General features: G+C 39.9%; 1 protein-coding gene across 3 annotated transcripts in view; it reads left to right on the top strand.

The window, feature by feature from the left end:
* Positions 1 to 13,629, top strand: part of dcaf1 (ddb1 and cul4 associated factor 1) — an 85,463-nt gene that overhangs the window by 15,998 nt on the left and 55,836 nt on the right. For 2 of the 3 annotated variants that reach the window (XR_015759432.1, XM_087994519.1), the window contains exons 1-4: positions 3,899 to 4,001; positions 5,732 to 5,849; positions 8,173 to 8,249; positions 11,513 to 11,586. Coding sequence is in view for 2 of the 3 variants with exons in the window: in XM_087994519.1 (XP_087850645.1) it covers positions 3,950 to 4,001; positions 5,732 to 5,849; positions 8,173 to 8,249; positions 11,513 to 11,586 (321 nt within the window). In the remaining variant the exon portion in view is untranslated. Of the gene's footprint in view, positions 1 to 3,898; positions 4,002 to 5,731; positions 5,850 to 8,172; positions 8,250 to 11,512; positions 11,587 to 13,629 lie in introns of those variants that run through there. The other variant, XM_043708504.2, reaches the window with a different exon arrangement.

A 13,629-nucleotide genomic window follows, 5' to 3' on the forward strand; every position in this document is an offset into this window, starting at 1 on the left:
GATCCTGAGACAGCACCTTCTAAACCCACGGCCGCTAGTATTTAGAAGAAGGACAAGGACAGCATGTCCACAGGAATACCACGACCTGCAAATTCCCCTCAGTCATTCACCAGCCTGACCTGGAATATATTACCATTTCTGCAGTGTTGCCTTCCTAGTGGCATTGTGGTTCTATGTACACCAAATGGACTGCAGTGGTTCAAAAAGGCAGTTCACCAGCACCTTCAAGGGCATCTCATGTTGGAGGGGGGCAATATTTGCTGGCTCAACCAGCAGCTCCCACACTTCTAGGATAATTTGTTTTAAAATCTTGGGTGTGAATTTCAATATATATATATATCAAACCTGAAGGTAGACTAGCAACTTCACTTAATGGTTGTGACAATAGCTTTGATTTGTTGTCAAGATCCTGACTCCCTTTGATCTGCAGTTGGATTCTCTAATACTAGTGAACTTTCAGTTTCTTGTTGACTTTCATTTTCTTCCTGATTTTCAGTTTGGGATGTAGGAGATATTTGGACTACAGGAGGTTGCTTATGCTCTCCCTTTTCAGGTGTCCTTTTTCATTAGGTATGTGAATTCAGCTAATCTCTTTACATTAACTCCAATCATACATTCTCAATTTTCACCATGATTTTCTGACCAGCACTCAACTCTGAATTTAGCATCTCAAAACATAACTCATCATTACTTTGTCTTGCTTTCATCTTACCTTTCTGTTGGTCTAATTCTTTAAGAAAATTAGATCTGGTCTTGGGAGTGTGCTTATTCTGTTGCATATTGTGGGTTATTCTATGAGACAGCAACATTATCTCTCCTGTGTCTAAAAGAAACCTCATTTTTCAGCCTAACACAGCACCAAATAAATACTTCTGCTAAGACCTCTACATGGTCATTTGTTGTGATGGTGGTAATTGAGTTTTGACTCAGTGGGGATCCCTGATTTATGAATGTCTGATTTACAAATGCTCGTATTTACGAATGTGGTTCCATATATCTTTTAAATTTTAAAGACAGCTGAATGAATGTTTCCTGTACATACGGATGACTGCTTTCTACTGTGCTCCAATTTGAGAACAAATTAACTTGTGAATGAATTCCAGAATGGAACCCATTCTCAACTTGGGCACTTCCTTTATTCCTACTCCATATTTCAAACCCTTTGGACGATCATCCACAGTTTATCAATAACACCGCTGGGAACCTATACATTACAAGCCCGCCTCACAAAACCTCAGTGGTTTTGGCACTTGATATTTGGCATAGGCTTGATGTTTATTCATTTGCTATAGCTATTAACCAAAACAGATACCTTTTCTTCCCTTCCTTGTCAAAGAAATGACATGTTCATGTTGCCATGGTTTTCTAGTGTTTGACTGTGGAAGCCTTGATTGGATAATTTCTCATTCTAACTCTCCTTTTGCAACTTTTCATCAACTCCAGTGTGTACTTTTGGTACCTAAAGATATTTTCTTCCCACTTTCATACAGATTATTCCCTTTAGTGATCTTGAAGTTCATCTGACAATTGCAAAACAAAAATTCCTTGTCAGTGGGAATTCTCAAGTGATGATGAACTCAGCTCTGACCTTTTGGCAGGTTGTGCCCTGCAACTTAACTGGAGTAGTGGTTATTCTTTGCCTTGCATTGGAGTTGGGAGATTGATCCTGAGCAGTTGTTGGGTCTGAGTCAAAGGTGGAAGGAATGCATAATTAATTTGACCTACTAATTGATCTGTTATTGGTGAAGAGGCACGTTGGACTAGAGTTTTCCAATGTATAGCAAAGGGCTCCCAATTGTCCCAAAACTGAGATCTCAGTAAATTGAGTGGTTGTAATTGGTGCTTAGATTTGTGTACGTGTCAGTATTCTGATTGAACTCTAGCACTGCATTGTGCTGACAGCTAGCTCTATCATTCTATTAGATCATGACTGATCTAGACCTTCATCTACTTTTCATACATGTTGCTTGTTCCCCTTAAGTAACAACAAATATTGGAGCAACTAATCGTGCTCAAACTTAGAACAATGTATGAAACCTTGTGGGAAGAATACTTTGTGAGTAAAAGGAAAAGTTTCCTGATATCAAATATAGCATTATTTATAAGATTATTCCTCTTGTCCTGTATTGCCCCACACAAGGAAGTAGCTTCTACCCTTTCAAATCCATCTATTATTTTAAACAATGTGACTGATTTTTACCTTCCAATTTCTAAATTCAAGGTGTAGAAAATCAAAGTTCTCTTATCTAGCTCTGTTGATGTCTGATGCTGAGTTCCTCACTCTAACTTAGATTATTTAGCATATTGAAGTCAAGAAGTTTGCAATATTCTATTTCTCCTATGATGCTCTTAATTCATCCAGTTAAACTCCTTCACCAGCTCTTCATTCTGTTGTTACATGACACGTCTCTCCCCAGACATAGCTTGAGTTTGGAACAATTAAGTCTGCTATTTAATTTCTACTTTCACTTCACATGGGTACTGAATCAAAACTCCATAGCGATATGATTTCATTTTGAGTCCCTCTAGCAATACCATTTATAAATTATGATTTTGACGCTGGAAATAATTGCTACATTTCCTGTTGTGACGTGCATGACAGTAACCTACTGTTGGAACATAGGGTAAGTGCTGAATCAATGCTGTTTATTTAATTGTATTTCTCCAGCTCTGTGTATCCAACATGATGGTCATTGTTAGGAAACATGACCTCATCTTTATTCTGTGGGATTCTCTGTATTGTCTGTAATATCGTCTCTGAGTGAGGTACTACTTCTGCAGCGTCATTTTCCAACAATCCAATGCCCATGTTTGCCTCTCTCTCACCTTTCAGACATCAAAAAAGACTCTTGCAATCTTCTTTTATGTTATTAGCTAGCTTACTCTCATATTTCATCTTCAGTCCCTTTGTTGCTATTTTTAGTTATCTCCTGCTGGTTCATGGTGTTTAAAGGATTCCCAATCCTCTGGCTTCCCACTAATCATCATCATATGATATGCTTTTTCTTTTGCTTTTATGCTGTCGCCGATGTGTTGCTTTTGAATGTTGCTTCTGGATTGAATGTGTTCTGTTGTGATTTAGAGGCCAATTATGGCCCCTCCCCAGCTGGCATAGCAGAATAGGGTTGGCTTGTGTCAACTGATATTTGTTCCTTGTGGGTACTCTTCCACCATCTGGTCATTACTTTTGTCATTGATTTTGTCCACATGCTTCCTGACTGCATGTCTGCTGATACTCTGGTCAGAAGTAGGAAGTTCCCATGCATTGACTCTAGTTTTAATTAACTAGTGATCTCTAGGTGAGTGTCCTGTTGCTTTGGTGTCAATACTGAGTCCACTATAAGTATGTCTTTGGGAATGCAGCCATCATTCATTTTGCTCACATGGGCCAGTCAACAGACTTGCTGCTAACTCAAGGGGAGAAACATGCGGAGGTTCCCTCCACATTGCTGAACTTCCACATTTGGCACAGGAAGTTAATTACTTTTGAAGTATAGTTGCTATTGATATGTAGGAAGAAATGGTAGCTAGTTTGAGCAGAATGTAGTACCACAGAGAGTAATGAGAAAAGTAACTGGTTAATCTGTTTGATATTGGTGATTGAATGAATGCCTTGTTGTTGTTTGAATATTTCATAGTCTTTTGCCTTCCCTGTACATTTTGTATGACGTATTGTCTGAGACACTACAGCAACACAGCACTGTCCGTCTGAATTATGTTCTTAAGGTGTAAATTGGAACTGGAACCCACAACTTTAAGTATAGAAGAGAGGGTCCTTTAAAATAAATTGTGATCATTTGGTAGCACCAAATGAAGTGTCAAGTCCTGCTGGTTGTTTTCAAATATGTAAGCCTTTATCTTGTTGATTTACCCTTCGTTTAAACAGCAGCCATGGCAGCTGAAAGCATCTTTGTTTTCTGTTTGATCCTGAGCTGGTCTTCAATCCCATATGCTGTTTGTCACCGAGACCTGCCTGCTGTCAACTCTAAGGATTACAGGAGGTGAGCCTGTCTCAGTTCACCTCCTGAACCCCCTCCATGGTTCTAGTTCCTCTACGACTATTCCAGTGCAATCCTGGCTGACCAGCCACCACACACCCCCTAACTTGGGCTTGTCCTGAACTCCATGTAATTCAAACCAAGTTCCCTTCACTTTTCACCCTTGTGCTTGTTGATCTTGATTTTAAACTCTTCATTGGTGTGTGCCTCTATGGCCTGAGCACATCTGACCTGCCTACTCCTCAATCAGTGCAAACCTTCCTTCATAACCTTTTTAGCTGTTCTACTTCTGGCCTTTCATACATGCCCAATTTTCATCACTCTGCTATTCCCTTCTGGCTATGAAGACCTAAACTCTGATTCTTTCCATGAGCCTCCCCATATGTCTAGCGCGCTCAAGCTTTCGACCAGCTGTCTTAATAAACTTTCTTATGGGTGAGATTGACTTTTTGTTTTATTTCGGTCATGTGAGGCAGCTTGGCATTTTTAGTGTAGTTAGTTGCTGTATAAATTATTGCTTTAGTAGTAATTGATGCAGTTTTGATAGAGTATAATGATATGTACAAGCCTGGTGTTATCTAAATGGTAAAGCTACAATTCTACATTTGTCTTTGTGTGCTTAGCTGTGGTGCATTTTGTGCGATATAACATTGCAATGAAGTGCAGTTGTTTGAGTCTACAACCCATGTTGAGAGTAATTTAAAGCAATCTATTTTACTCCTCTGCAATGTTAATTAACTGCTGCTTCATCTGTAAGCATGGAGAATTAAGTAGTGATGACTGGGTCGGTGGGTAGATTTTTCAGAAGCGATTTTAATATGTTATACAAGTTTAAGATGTAGTAGGGCAGACTGAAAAAAAAGCTCAAATGCTGGCACCTTTATTATGAACTTTAGAATGAGATTGTTGTCTTGGAATTGTGCCATTTTATTTGCACCTGACTGAACTGAAGTGCTCCACCTAGAATCTTTCTATTCACCCTTGCAGTTTCCCCTCTTAGAGTATGGTGAATGCTTTTACATGAACAGCATGGGGTCAAGGAGTAGTGGCAAAGCTCTTCAATCCATAACCCACAAGCAGGAATGCTCTGAAACTTCTGAAACAGGCAAAGGAGGGTGTACTGCAATACATTTCAGAGCTATTTTATAACATTGATATCATACTTTCTTTTGCAATTTGCTGGGAGACGGACATGACCTAAGCATTGAATGTCACTGACTCCTGCTAAAGTATAGTGCAACAGATGATCCAGTCTTAACACACCGTGATTAGAGAGGAACCCTTGTTTTGATTTAGTCCACTAAATTCAATAAATCAATGTTGCTATTTTAAGCTGACTTTGACCAAATTGAACTTATGTGAGATTGGGGGAATTGGGAAAAGATGCGATCAGCTTGCTGCCTCTTGAACATACTCTGCCTGGGAAAAGTCACAGATGAAGACTAATGCACTCCAAGCCAACAATTTTCAACAGTAAATTGCATAATCCTTTTAACCGTGAAAATCCCAAAGCTTTTGCAACTGTGTAGCATTTTACTAGTACCACACTGCTAGCATAATCGGGGCATCAAACATTTTGTGTGATCTCCTGGTCTAGCATTGTTTAACAGCTATGTGGAGGATTGAATTAAAATTTCACTTCAGACATCACTCTTTGATTTGAGTGTAATGGAGATGTAGTAAGTGATGCTACGGAGGTCTAACAGTTTTTGTTTCCTCTGGTCTCTTACCAGGCTCAGCAATGGCTTCAGTTACTGCAAATGTTGATTCCAAAGCCGAGCTCACCTCACTACTGGAACAGTGGGAGAGGGAGAACAGCAACGGGCAGAACATTGTCCCTATCTTAACCAAGTAAGCAATTTAAACTTGTTAAATTTCCTTGTGGAGTGGTAGAGGCTGAAATTGAGATGAAATCAAAATATAGAATGTTTGTATATCTTGGGATTTTAAAGCATTGTGATTGTAAAGTTGCATGTTGCAGATAAGAACGATGTGATTCACTGCGATAGTTGGCTGTGTGTGTGTGCTGGGGATCATCATTGGATTCATACAAAACGGAAGAGGCTCTACACCCCTTTGAGTTTGTACTACCAAAAATACACTTAATCTACACTTGTCCCACATTCCGGCTCTGGGTCCATAGCCTTGAACGTTAAGCATGCCACTTCATGTGCTCATTCAAGTACTTTGTAAAGGTTGCCTCAACTATCCTCCCAAGCAGTGCATTCCTGAGCCCCCTGGGTGTAAAAACTATTCAAGTCCCCATCTAAACTTTCTGCTTTTCAGCTTAAAATTATGCCCCTTATTATTGACCTTTCAACTAAGGGGAACAGCAGCTTTCTACCTTCTCTATCCATGTCTCATAATCCTATACATCAATACCAAGTCTCCCCTCAACCTTCACTGCTCCAAAGAAAGCAACCTCAGGATATCCAGCCTCTCTTTGAAGGTAAGATGCTCCATGCTAGGCAACATCCTGTTGTCTCTCCCCTTTACCCCCTTTATTGCAATAGACAATAGATGCAGGAGTAGGCCATTCTGCCCTTCAAGCCTGCACCGCCATTCAATATGATCATGGTTGATCATTCCTAATCAGTATCCTCTTCCTGCCTTATCTCCATAACCCTTGATTCCACTATCTTTGAAAGCTCTATCCAACTCTTTCTTAAATGAATCCAGAGACTGGGCCTCCACTGCCCTCTGGGGCAGAGCATTCCACACAGCCACCACTCTCTGGGTGAAGAAGTTTCTCCTCATCTCTGTCCTAAATGGTCTACCCCGTATTTTTAAGCTGTGTCCTCTGGTTCGGCACTCGCCCATCAGCGGAAACATGTTTCCTGCCTCCAGAGTGTCCAATCCTTTCATGATCTTATGTCTCAATCAGATCCCCTCTGTCTGCTAAACTTAAGGGTATACAAGCCCAGTCGCTTCAGTCTTTCCGTGTAAGGTAATCCCGCCATTCCAGGAATTGACCTCGTGTACCTACGCTGCACTCCCTTGCAGTCACATCCTTCCTGTAGTGTGGTGACCAGAACTGCAGACAGTATTAAAGTCCTGTACAGCTCCAGCATAATCTCCCTGCTCTTATAATCTGTGCCACAACTGACAAAGGCAAGTATGCCCCTGCTTTCTTAATTACCCTATTAACCTGCTCTGCTGCCTTCAGGGATTCATGGAGAAGCAGCCCAGGAACTCGCCAATGTACTTGTAATCTGACCCTCACCCGCAATGATTGTTATCTATGTCACAAACAATAAAGGTCCCAAAACTGTTCCCTGTGGTACTCCACTGCACACCAACTGCCAGTAACACAAACCGTCTTTTACCCCTACCCTCTGTCTCCTGCCACTAAACCAATTTTGTATTTATCTTGCCTAGTTACCCTGGGTCCCATGTGCTTTTAAAGAAACTTTAACACTTGCCTACCTGGGAACTTGCTGAAAGCCTTACTGAAATCTGTATTGTCAAATGCGCACTTATCTACACATTTGGTCACCTTGTAAAATTCAGCCAGACATGTTGGGATGGTGAAATGGGGGAAGGAAGGAGTTGAGATGTACTCGTCATAGTTTTGGGGGATTGTCAGAGATTTTCCTTTCTGTTCATGGGGTGAGTACTTTGCTGGCAATGTCAGTGTTTTATTGCCAATAGTGGAGATTGTAGGCATCTTTATTCTGCATCTAATTTGTAAAAACTGCACATACTAGTATTTGATGCAAACACTGACTGCCCAAAGTGGAAAGATTTTCCATTTCCCAATAAAAGCTGCCAGCTTTCCAAGCAGCAAAGTTCTCATTTTAAAAATTGGGTAATTTGGCTGATTACATTGAAGCAGGTCAAGTGTTGATGTTACTGAATTTGGAAGTACGACTGAGTTGAATGAATGTGCATCTTTGAAATAGTCTGTGTTTGAGCCATTTTATCAGTTAAAAATCGGAGGTAAAATATAGTGCACTTGTCTCCTTTTCTTAGACTACATTTGTATTCTATTGGCATTAGCAAAATTCTTTTTCTTAGAATGTTTTATTAAAACTCAATAAAAAAATTTGATTGAAAAGCACTAATTTAATTTAATTCCATTTTATTCAATTAAATGGGGATGGTAGGATAGCTAAATAACCTGAAGATGGTACGGAGTTACTGTGCTGAAAAGACTGTTTTGTTTTTGTTTCAGGATTTCAGACCTAATTGAGAGAGAAACTGAAGAGTACCATAAGGCTGACCCTGATCCCTTTGATGATAGGCATCCTGGTAAGCTTAACATCTTGTATTTAAATAGGTGTAGTGGCATCAACTGACCACCTGGTCAGATTTCACTAGCGTTATCTGTGAAGAGAGTGCCTTTGAACTGTGCGGCAATGGTCAAGACCAATAAATAAGCTTTGTATGCTAATGGTCTGTCATGTGATTATTTAGTGACTAGATTGTGCTGAACATTGTATATGGCAAGGTAGTATTTGCCTCCAGGACAACTGAATGCTGTACAGTACAACCTTGATTATCCGAACAAGATCTCGAGGTCCTGATGCTTGGGTAAACTGTGTTATCTGAACATTCGATTTTCCGAACAAAATATTCCCCGACCATGTCGTTCGGATAACTGAAGTTGTCCTGTCTTTGGTGCTTGGTGACATCTTTGCTTGGAATAGAAATAAAAGTTCAGTGGGTTCTGCTGCAGTGCCACCTTCTAAAAGCAGTTCCATGATTGTTTAACTGGACTCTGTGAAGAACATAACGCTGATTTCTATGGGACCTGTGCTGTGAAAAGTTAAAAATCTCACAATCCCAGGTTATAGTCCAGCAGGTTTATCTGTTGGCTTCCAGCGCGCTGCTCCTTCATCGGGTGCTGCCAGCTAAACCTGTTGGACTATAACCTGGTGTTGTTATTTTTAACTTTGTACACCCCAGTTCAACACCAGCACCTCCAAATTATGTGCTGTGAAATGCTGTATAAATGTGCTGCACATCCATTGTTTCTCAGTGGCACTTGACCATTCATCGCATCGGTAGCCCTGCTTTCAAGGAAGGAAAAGAAAACAGTTAGCCATATTTAGGTAATCAGAAAAATGCTGTGTGTAACTAGGGATTGCAGTCATGGCACCTTCTGATAGTTGAACAGTCATCAGAGATTCATGGAAAGGAAAGATAAATTTTAGGTTCTTGAGGATGTAACTTGCAAGATAGATGAGGGGTGGCATTAGTTGGTGTAGTGTATTTGAGTTTTCAAAGAAAGAGTTGATAATGTGTCAAAGATGTTCCTTTCACAACTGGGGCTCATGCTAATATATTGGCATGGATTGAGGGTTGGTTCGTTGTTGAGAAATGAAATGGGATGAAACAGTTATTTTCAAGTGGAATATTAAAACTAATGGGGTGACGCAAGGATTGATTCTTGGGCCTCTGTTACTTCAAATCTGTATCGATGAGGAAACTGAAATGTATCCAGATTTGCAAAGAAAGCATAAGTTAGTTAGGAAAGTAAGCTGTAAGGAGAACATGGAGCTGCGTCGGGATATGAACAGGTTGAGCAAGAATATTGACAGGTCAAATGTTAATGTGGAGCCATGAAAAACGTTAAAGCAGATTTCTTTTTAAATACCAGGTAATGAGTATTTGGAGGGAACTGCATGTCATTGTATACAAGTTGTAGAAAATTAAACGCAAGGGCGAAGAAAACAATTCAGGAAACATGGGGTTACTCTGTCTTTATAATAGAGATTAGAATTTAAGGTATGTCTCAGTGCAGTTGTATTGGGACTTAGTACAGTCATAGCTGGAGTATTTTGTACCTTTTGTGTCTCCTGACATGGGGGAGGGAATATATGAAAACCCTGTTTATCTGTGCTAAAGTTCACTTTAATGCCATCAATAAAATAGTGACAATATACTTGTTTTAACATTGAGAGTTTAAGTTTAATGTTGTTTGCACAGAGTTCCTGTTGTATTACTTGCCTGCTCTTAAAAACATTTCTTCAACCTTGCACTGCAGCATTCAGTCACTCTGATCTTTGTCCGGATCCTGACCCTGTCCTCAGTTGCTCTTCTCTTCCCAGCCTGGCTCCCATTTCTGCCCCCTGATTTTACCTTTAAAATCTTCAGTGTCTGTTTCTGTCTTGGTTCCATTTTGAATTTATGCTGAGGTACTGGACTCCACCTAATGACAGAAGCTGGTTAGTGCAAATAGTGCACCAACCAATGTCTGCCATTAGAAGGAGCCTGGTATTAAAACTCCTGCAAATGAGTGGAATTTTTGTCATGTCTTGCATTAGTAATACTTTGGAGCTCTGGTGCAGTGCTAGAACCTCTACTTCTGAGCTAGGAGACGGGGTTCAAGTCTTACATACGCCAGAGGTGTGTACTAACATCTCTGAACAGGTTGATTGAAAAATATTTATTTACAGTACTTTTTTTTTTACCATGTCAACTAGGCTACCTACATTCCCTAGACTTTAAAAAGATACAAGGTGATCTTGTTGAAACATACAATATTAAAGAGTTTTTGATGAGGCATGTGCTGAGACAATGTTGGATTGCTTCAAACTAAGGATCATAGTCTCAGAATTAGGAGTGAGTATTCAGGATCAAGATGAGGATAAATTCCTTCACTACATTGTTCATCTTTAAAATTTGCTGTCCCAGGATCAATGGATGTTCAGTCACCAGGTATATTTAAAACTGATGTGTGAACTTTGGATACTAAGAGAATCGATAAATGTGGGGATAGAGTTGAAAGATGAGTTGAGATCCCTTAGTAAATGGCATAGTCTTGAAAGAGTGCGGTGGCTTTAAGGCAGACGAGGTTACATCTATAAAACTGGAACTGCAAAAGATGAAATGAATGATAGTGAGACATGAAAAGAAACACAAAATTTAAATTCTGGTATTGTGGCCAACTTTCTGAGTGGTGGTGGTCAGTAGTGCAATTGGAAATTTAGTGTGGAATAATTTAAATGGTGAGGTGATTTGACTGAAACCTTTTGTTGAAGTCTGTCACTTAAGCTGCTGGTTCCAGACCCACCAACCTCTGGAAATCACTTGGCCAGCAGAATTTCTCCAATGTCCAATTTTTATTTTTGCTGTTGTATAACTGAGATATAGTCATACCTAACACATCTCTGCATCATCTCATAACCTGCAGATGCTCAGTTGGAGATTGGTACTTTAAAACAGTACTCATCCTGTCCTGCCCTTCCCACGTTTTCAAAGTCGTCATACCATGAAGAGAGACATTCCAGGGATCCAGAAATCCAGCACTTTTCTACACCTTTGCAACTTTGCATTTTAATGATTTAAGAGGAAGGTGCATGTCATTGAACTAATATGGCACACCATTTTCTGGGCTTTTCTGCAATAGTATCACTTCTGCCTGAGATCTTTCTGAAATGTTGGCATGACTTTTATATAAAACTCTGACGACCTGAACCAACAGATATTGAAATTGCAACTTGATGCTGAAATCTAGTATAAAAAAAGTTCTTAAACTTTTGATTATATTCTTAATGTATTTCTTGCAGGTCGAGCAGATCCAGAATGTCGATTGGGACATCTATTAAAAATACTCTTCAAAAATGATGATTTCATGAATGCAGTAAGTATGCTCACTGTTCTGTAGTGCAAATCTAGTGAGCAACTAACTTCAAAGGCACAATTACAGATGAGGAAGAGCCATTTCACTGAAGCCCATCCCATTTAGAACTGGACAATGATCCATTTCACCTATTGGGGGAATGATCAGAATGGAAGCAATCAATGATCACGAAAGGAAATTGGATACGCACTAAAGAGAAACAACGTAGTTTTGGGGATAGCTTGGGCACTTGGAGCTGATCAGGTTGCTCTCCAAAGAGCTAAAATGGACCCAGTGGGTCGAATGTCTACCTTATGTTCCATTATGACCCTGACCGAGAGCACAGGAGGAGACCATTTTGCGTATTGTACATTGGCAGCTGTTTTGTGATACTTTCAGATCATTTTGTTCAGAGATGTTACTACACATCTGGAGCAGATAGGACCTGTACCTGGGCCTCCTGATGCAAACAGCTTTTTTTTTTAACCATAACCATGCCACCTGTAGTTTTTCTCTTTATTAGCCACTACCAGTAAATCACTCTATGTCTTCAAATTGAATCATTTCCATGTAAAGCCCATTAAGGACAATGCAAACCATCGAAGGTGAGGGAGAGGTAGGGGGAGGGGAGCTTAATCAGATCTTTTTGTTAGAGCTATGTAATTAATTAATTTATTCAGGAGACTGCTGTTCCTATTGAACCTGTTTCCATCATCATTGGATCTGATCTCTCTCATCAAGCTCATCCCTCTCGATGGAACTGTTCCATCCTCTTTCTAAAACCAGTCAAGGTGAACAGTTGAAAGTAACTGCATTTTATTGCGCAGGTAGCAAGAATTATTTTTAAATTCACATTAAGATTTTTAATAACTCATAGGGAAGAAATTATGGAGTCCCTAGCAGAGGTATTTGTATCATGTACAGTCATAGGTGAGGTGCTGGAGGATGAGAGTGGCTAATGTGCGTTTATTTAAGAAAGGTTGTAAGGAGAAGCCTAGGAACTATAGACCAGTGAGTTTGCCATCAGTGGTGGCTAAGTTCTTGGAGGGGATTCTGAGAGATAGGATTTACATGCATTTGGAAAGGCAAGATCTGATTAGCAATAGTCAGCATTATTTTGTTTGTGTGAAATCACGTGTCACAAATTTGAATTTTTAGAGGATATAACCAAAAAGATTGTTGAAGGCAAGCAGCAGATGTTGTCTACATGGATTTTCAGGTTTTTGACAGGGTTCCGCATGGTAGATTAACTAGTAAAGTTAGATCATGTGGGATTTAGGGTGAGCTTGCCACTTGGATTCAAAATTGGCTTGACTAGAGACAGATGGTGGTGGTGGAGGGTTGTTGTTCAGATTGGAGAACTGTGACCAGCAGTTTGGTTATAAATGATTTGGATGAGAACTTAGGAGGCATGGTTAGTAAGTTTGCAAACAACACCAAAATTGGTAGTCTTGTCAACATTGAAGAAGGTTTTCTAAGATTACAAAGGGACTGTGATCAATTGGGTCAATGGGTTTGAGGAATGGCAGATGAAGCTCAATTTGGATAAATATGAAATATTGCATTTTGGTAAAACAAACAAGGGCAGGACTTGTACAATTAATGGTAGGGTCCTGGGTAGTGTTGTGAAACAGACCTAGGGTTCGGATACATTGTTATTTGAAAGTTGCACAGCAGGTAGACTGGTCAGTTAAGAAGGCATTTTGCACGTATGTCTTCATTGCTCAAACAAATTGGGATATCTTGTTGAGGTTGTATAGGACATTGAGGCCACTTTTGGAGTACTGTGTACAGTTCTGGTCACCCTGCTTATAGGAAGGATATTATGAAATTGGAGATGGTTCAGAAAAGATATACCAGGAAGTTGATGGGTCTCGAGGTTTTGAGTTATGAGGATAGGCTGGAGCCTTTTTCATGGAGTGTAGGAGGTTGAGGAGTGATCTCACAGGAGATTATAAAATCAGGAGGGAAATAGATAGGGAAAAAAGCTTTGCTATTCACCCTAAGGGATAAAGGAGGTCAAAACTAGGGGACATATTTTTGAGAGGGGGGAAAGTTTTAAAA

The sequence above is a fragment of the Chiloscyllium plagiosum genome, unplaced genomic scaffold, assembly GCF_037043375.1.
Source record: "Chiloscyllium plagiosum isolate Xiang-an unplaced genomic scaffold, Cpla_swu_hap1 HiC_scaffold_14, whole genome shotgun sequence".
NCBI classification, from domain to species: Eukaryota; Metazoa; Chordata; class Chondrichthyes; order Orectolobiformes; family Hemiscylliidae; genus Chiloscyllium; species Chiloscyllium plagiosum.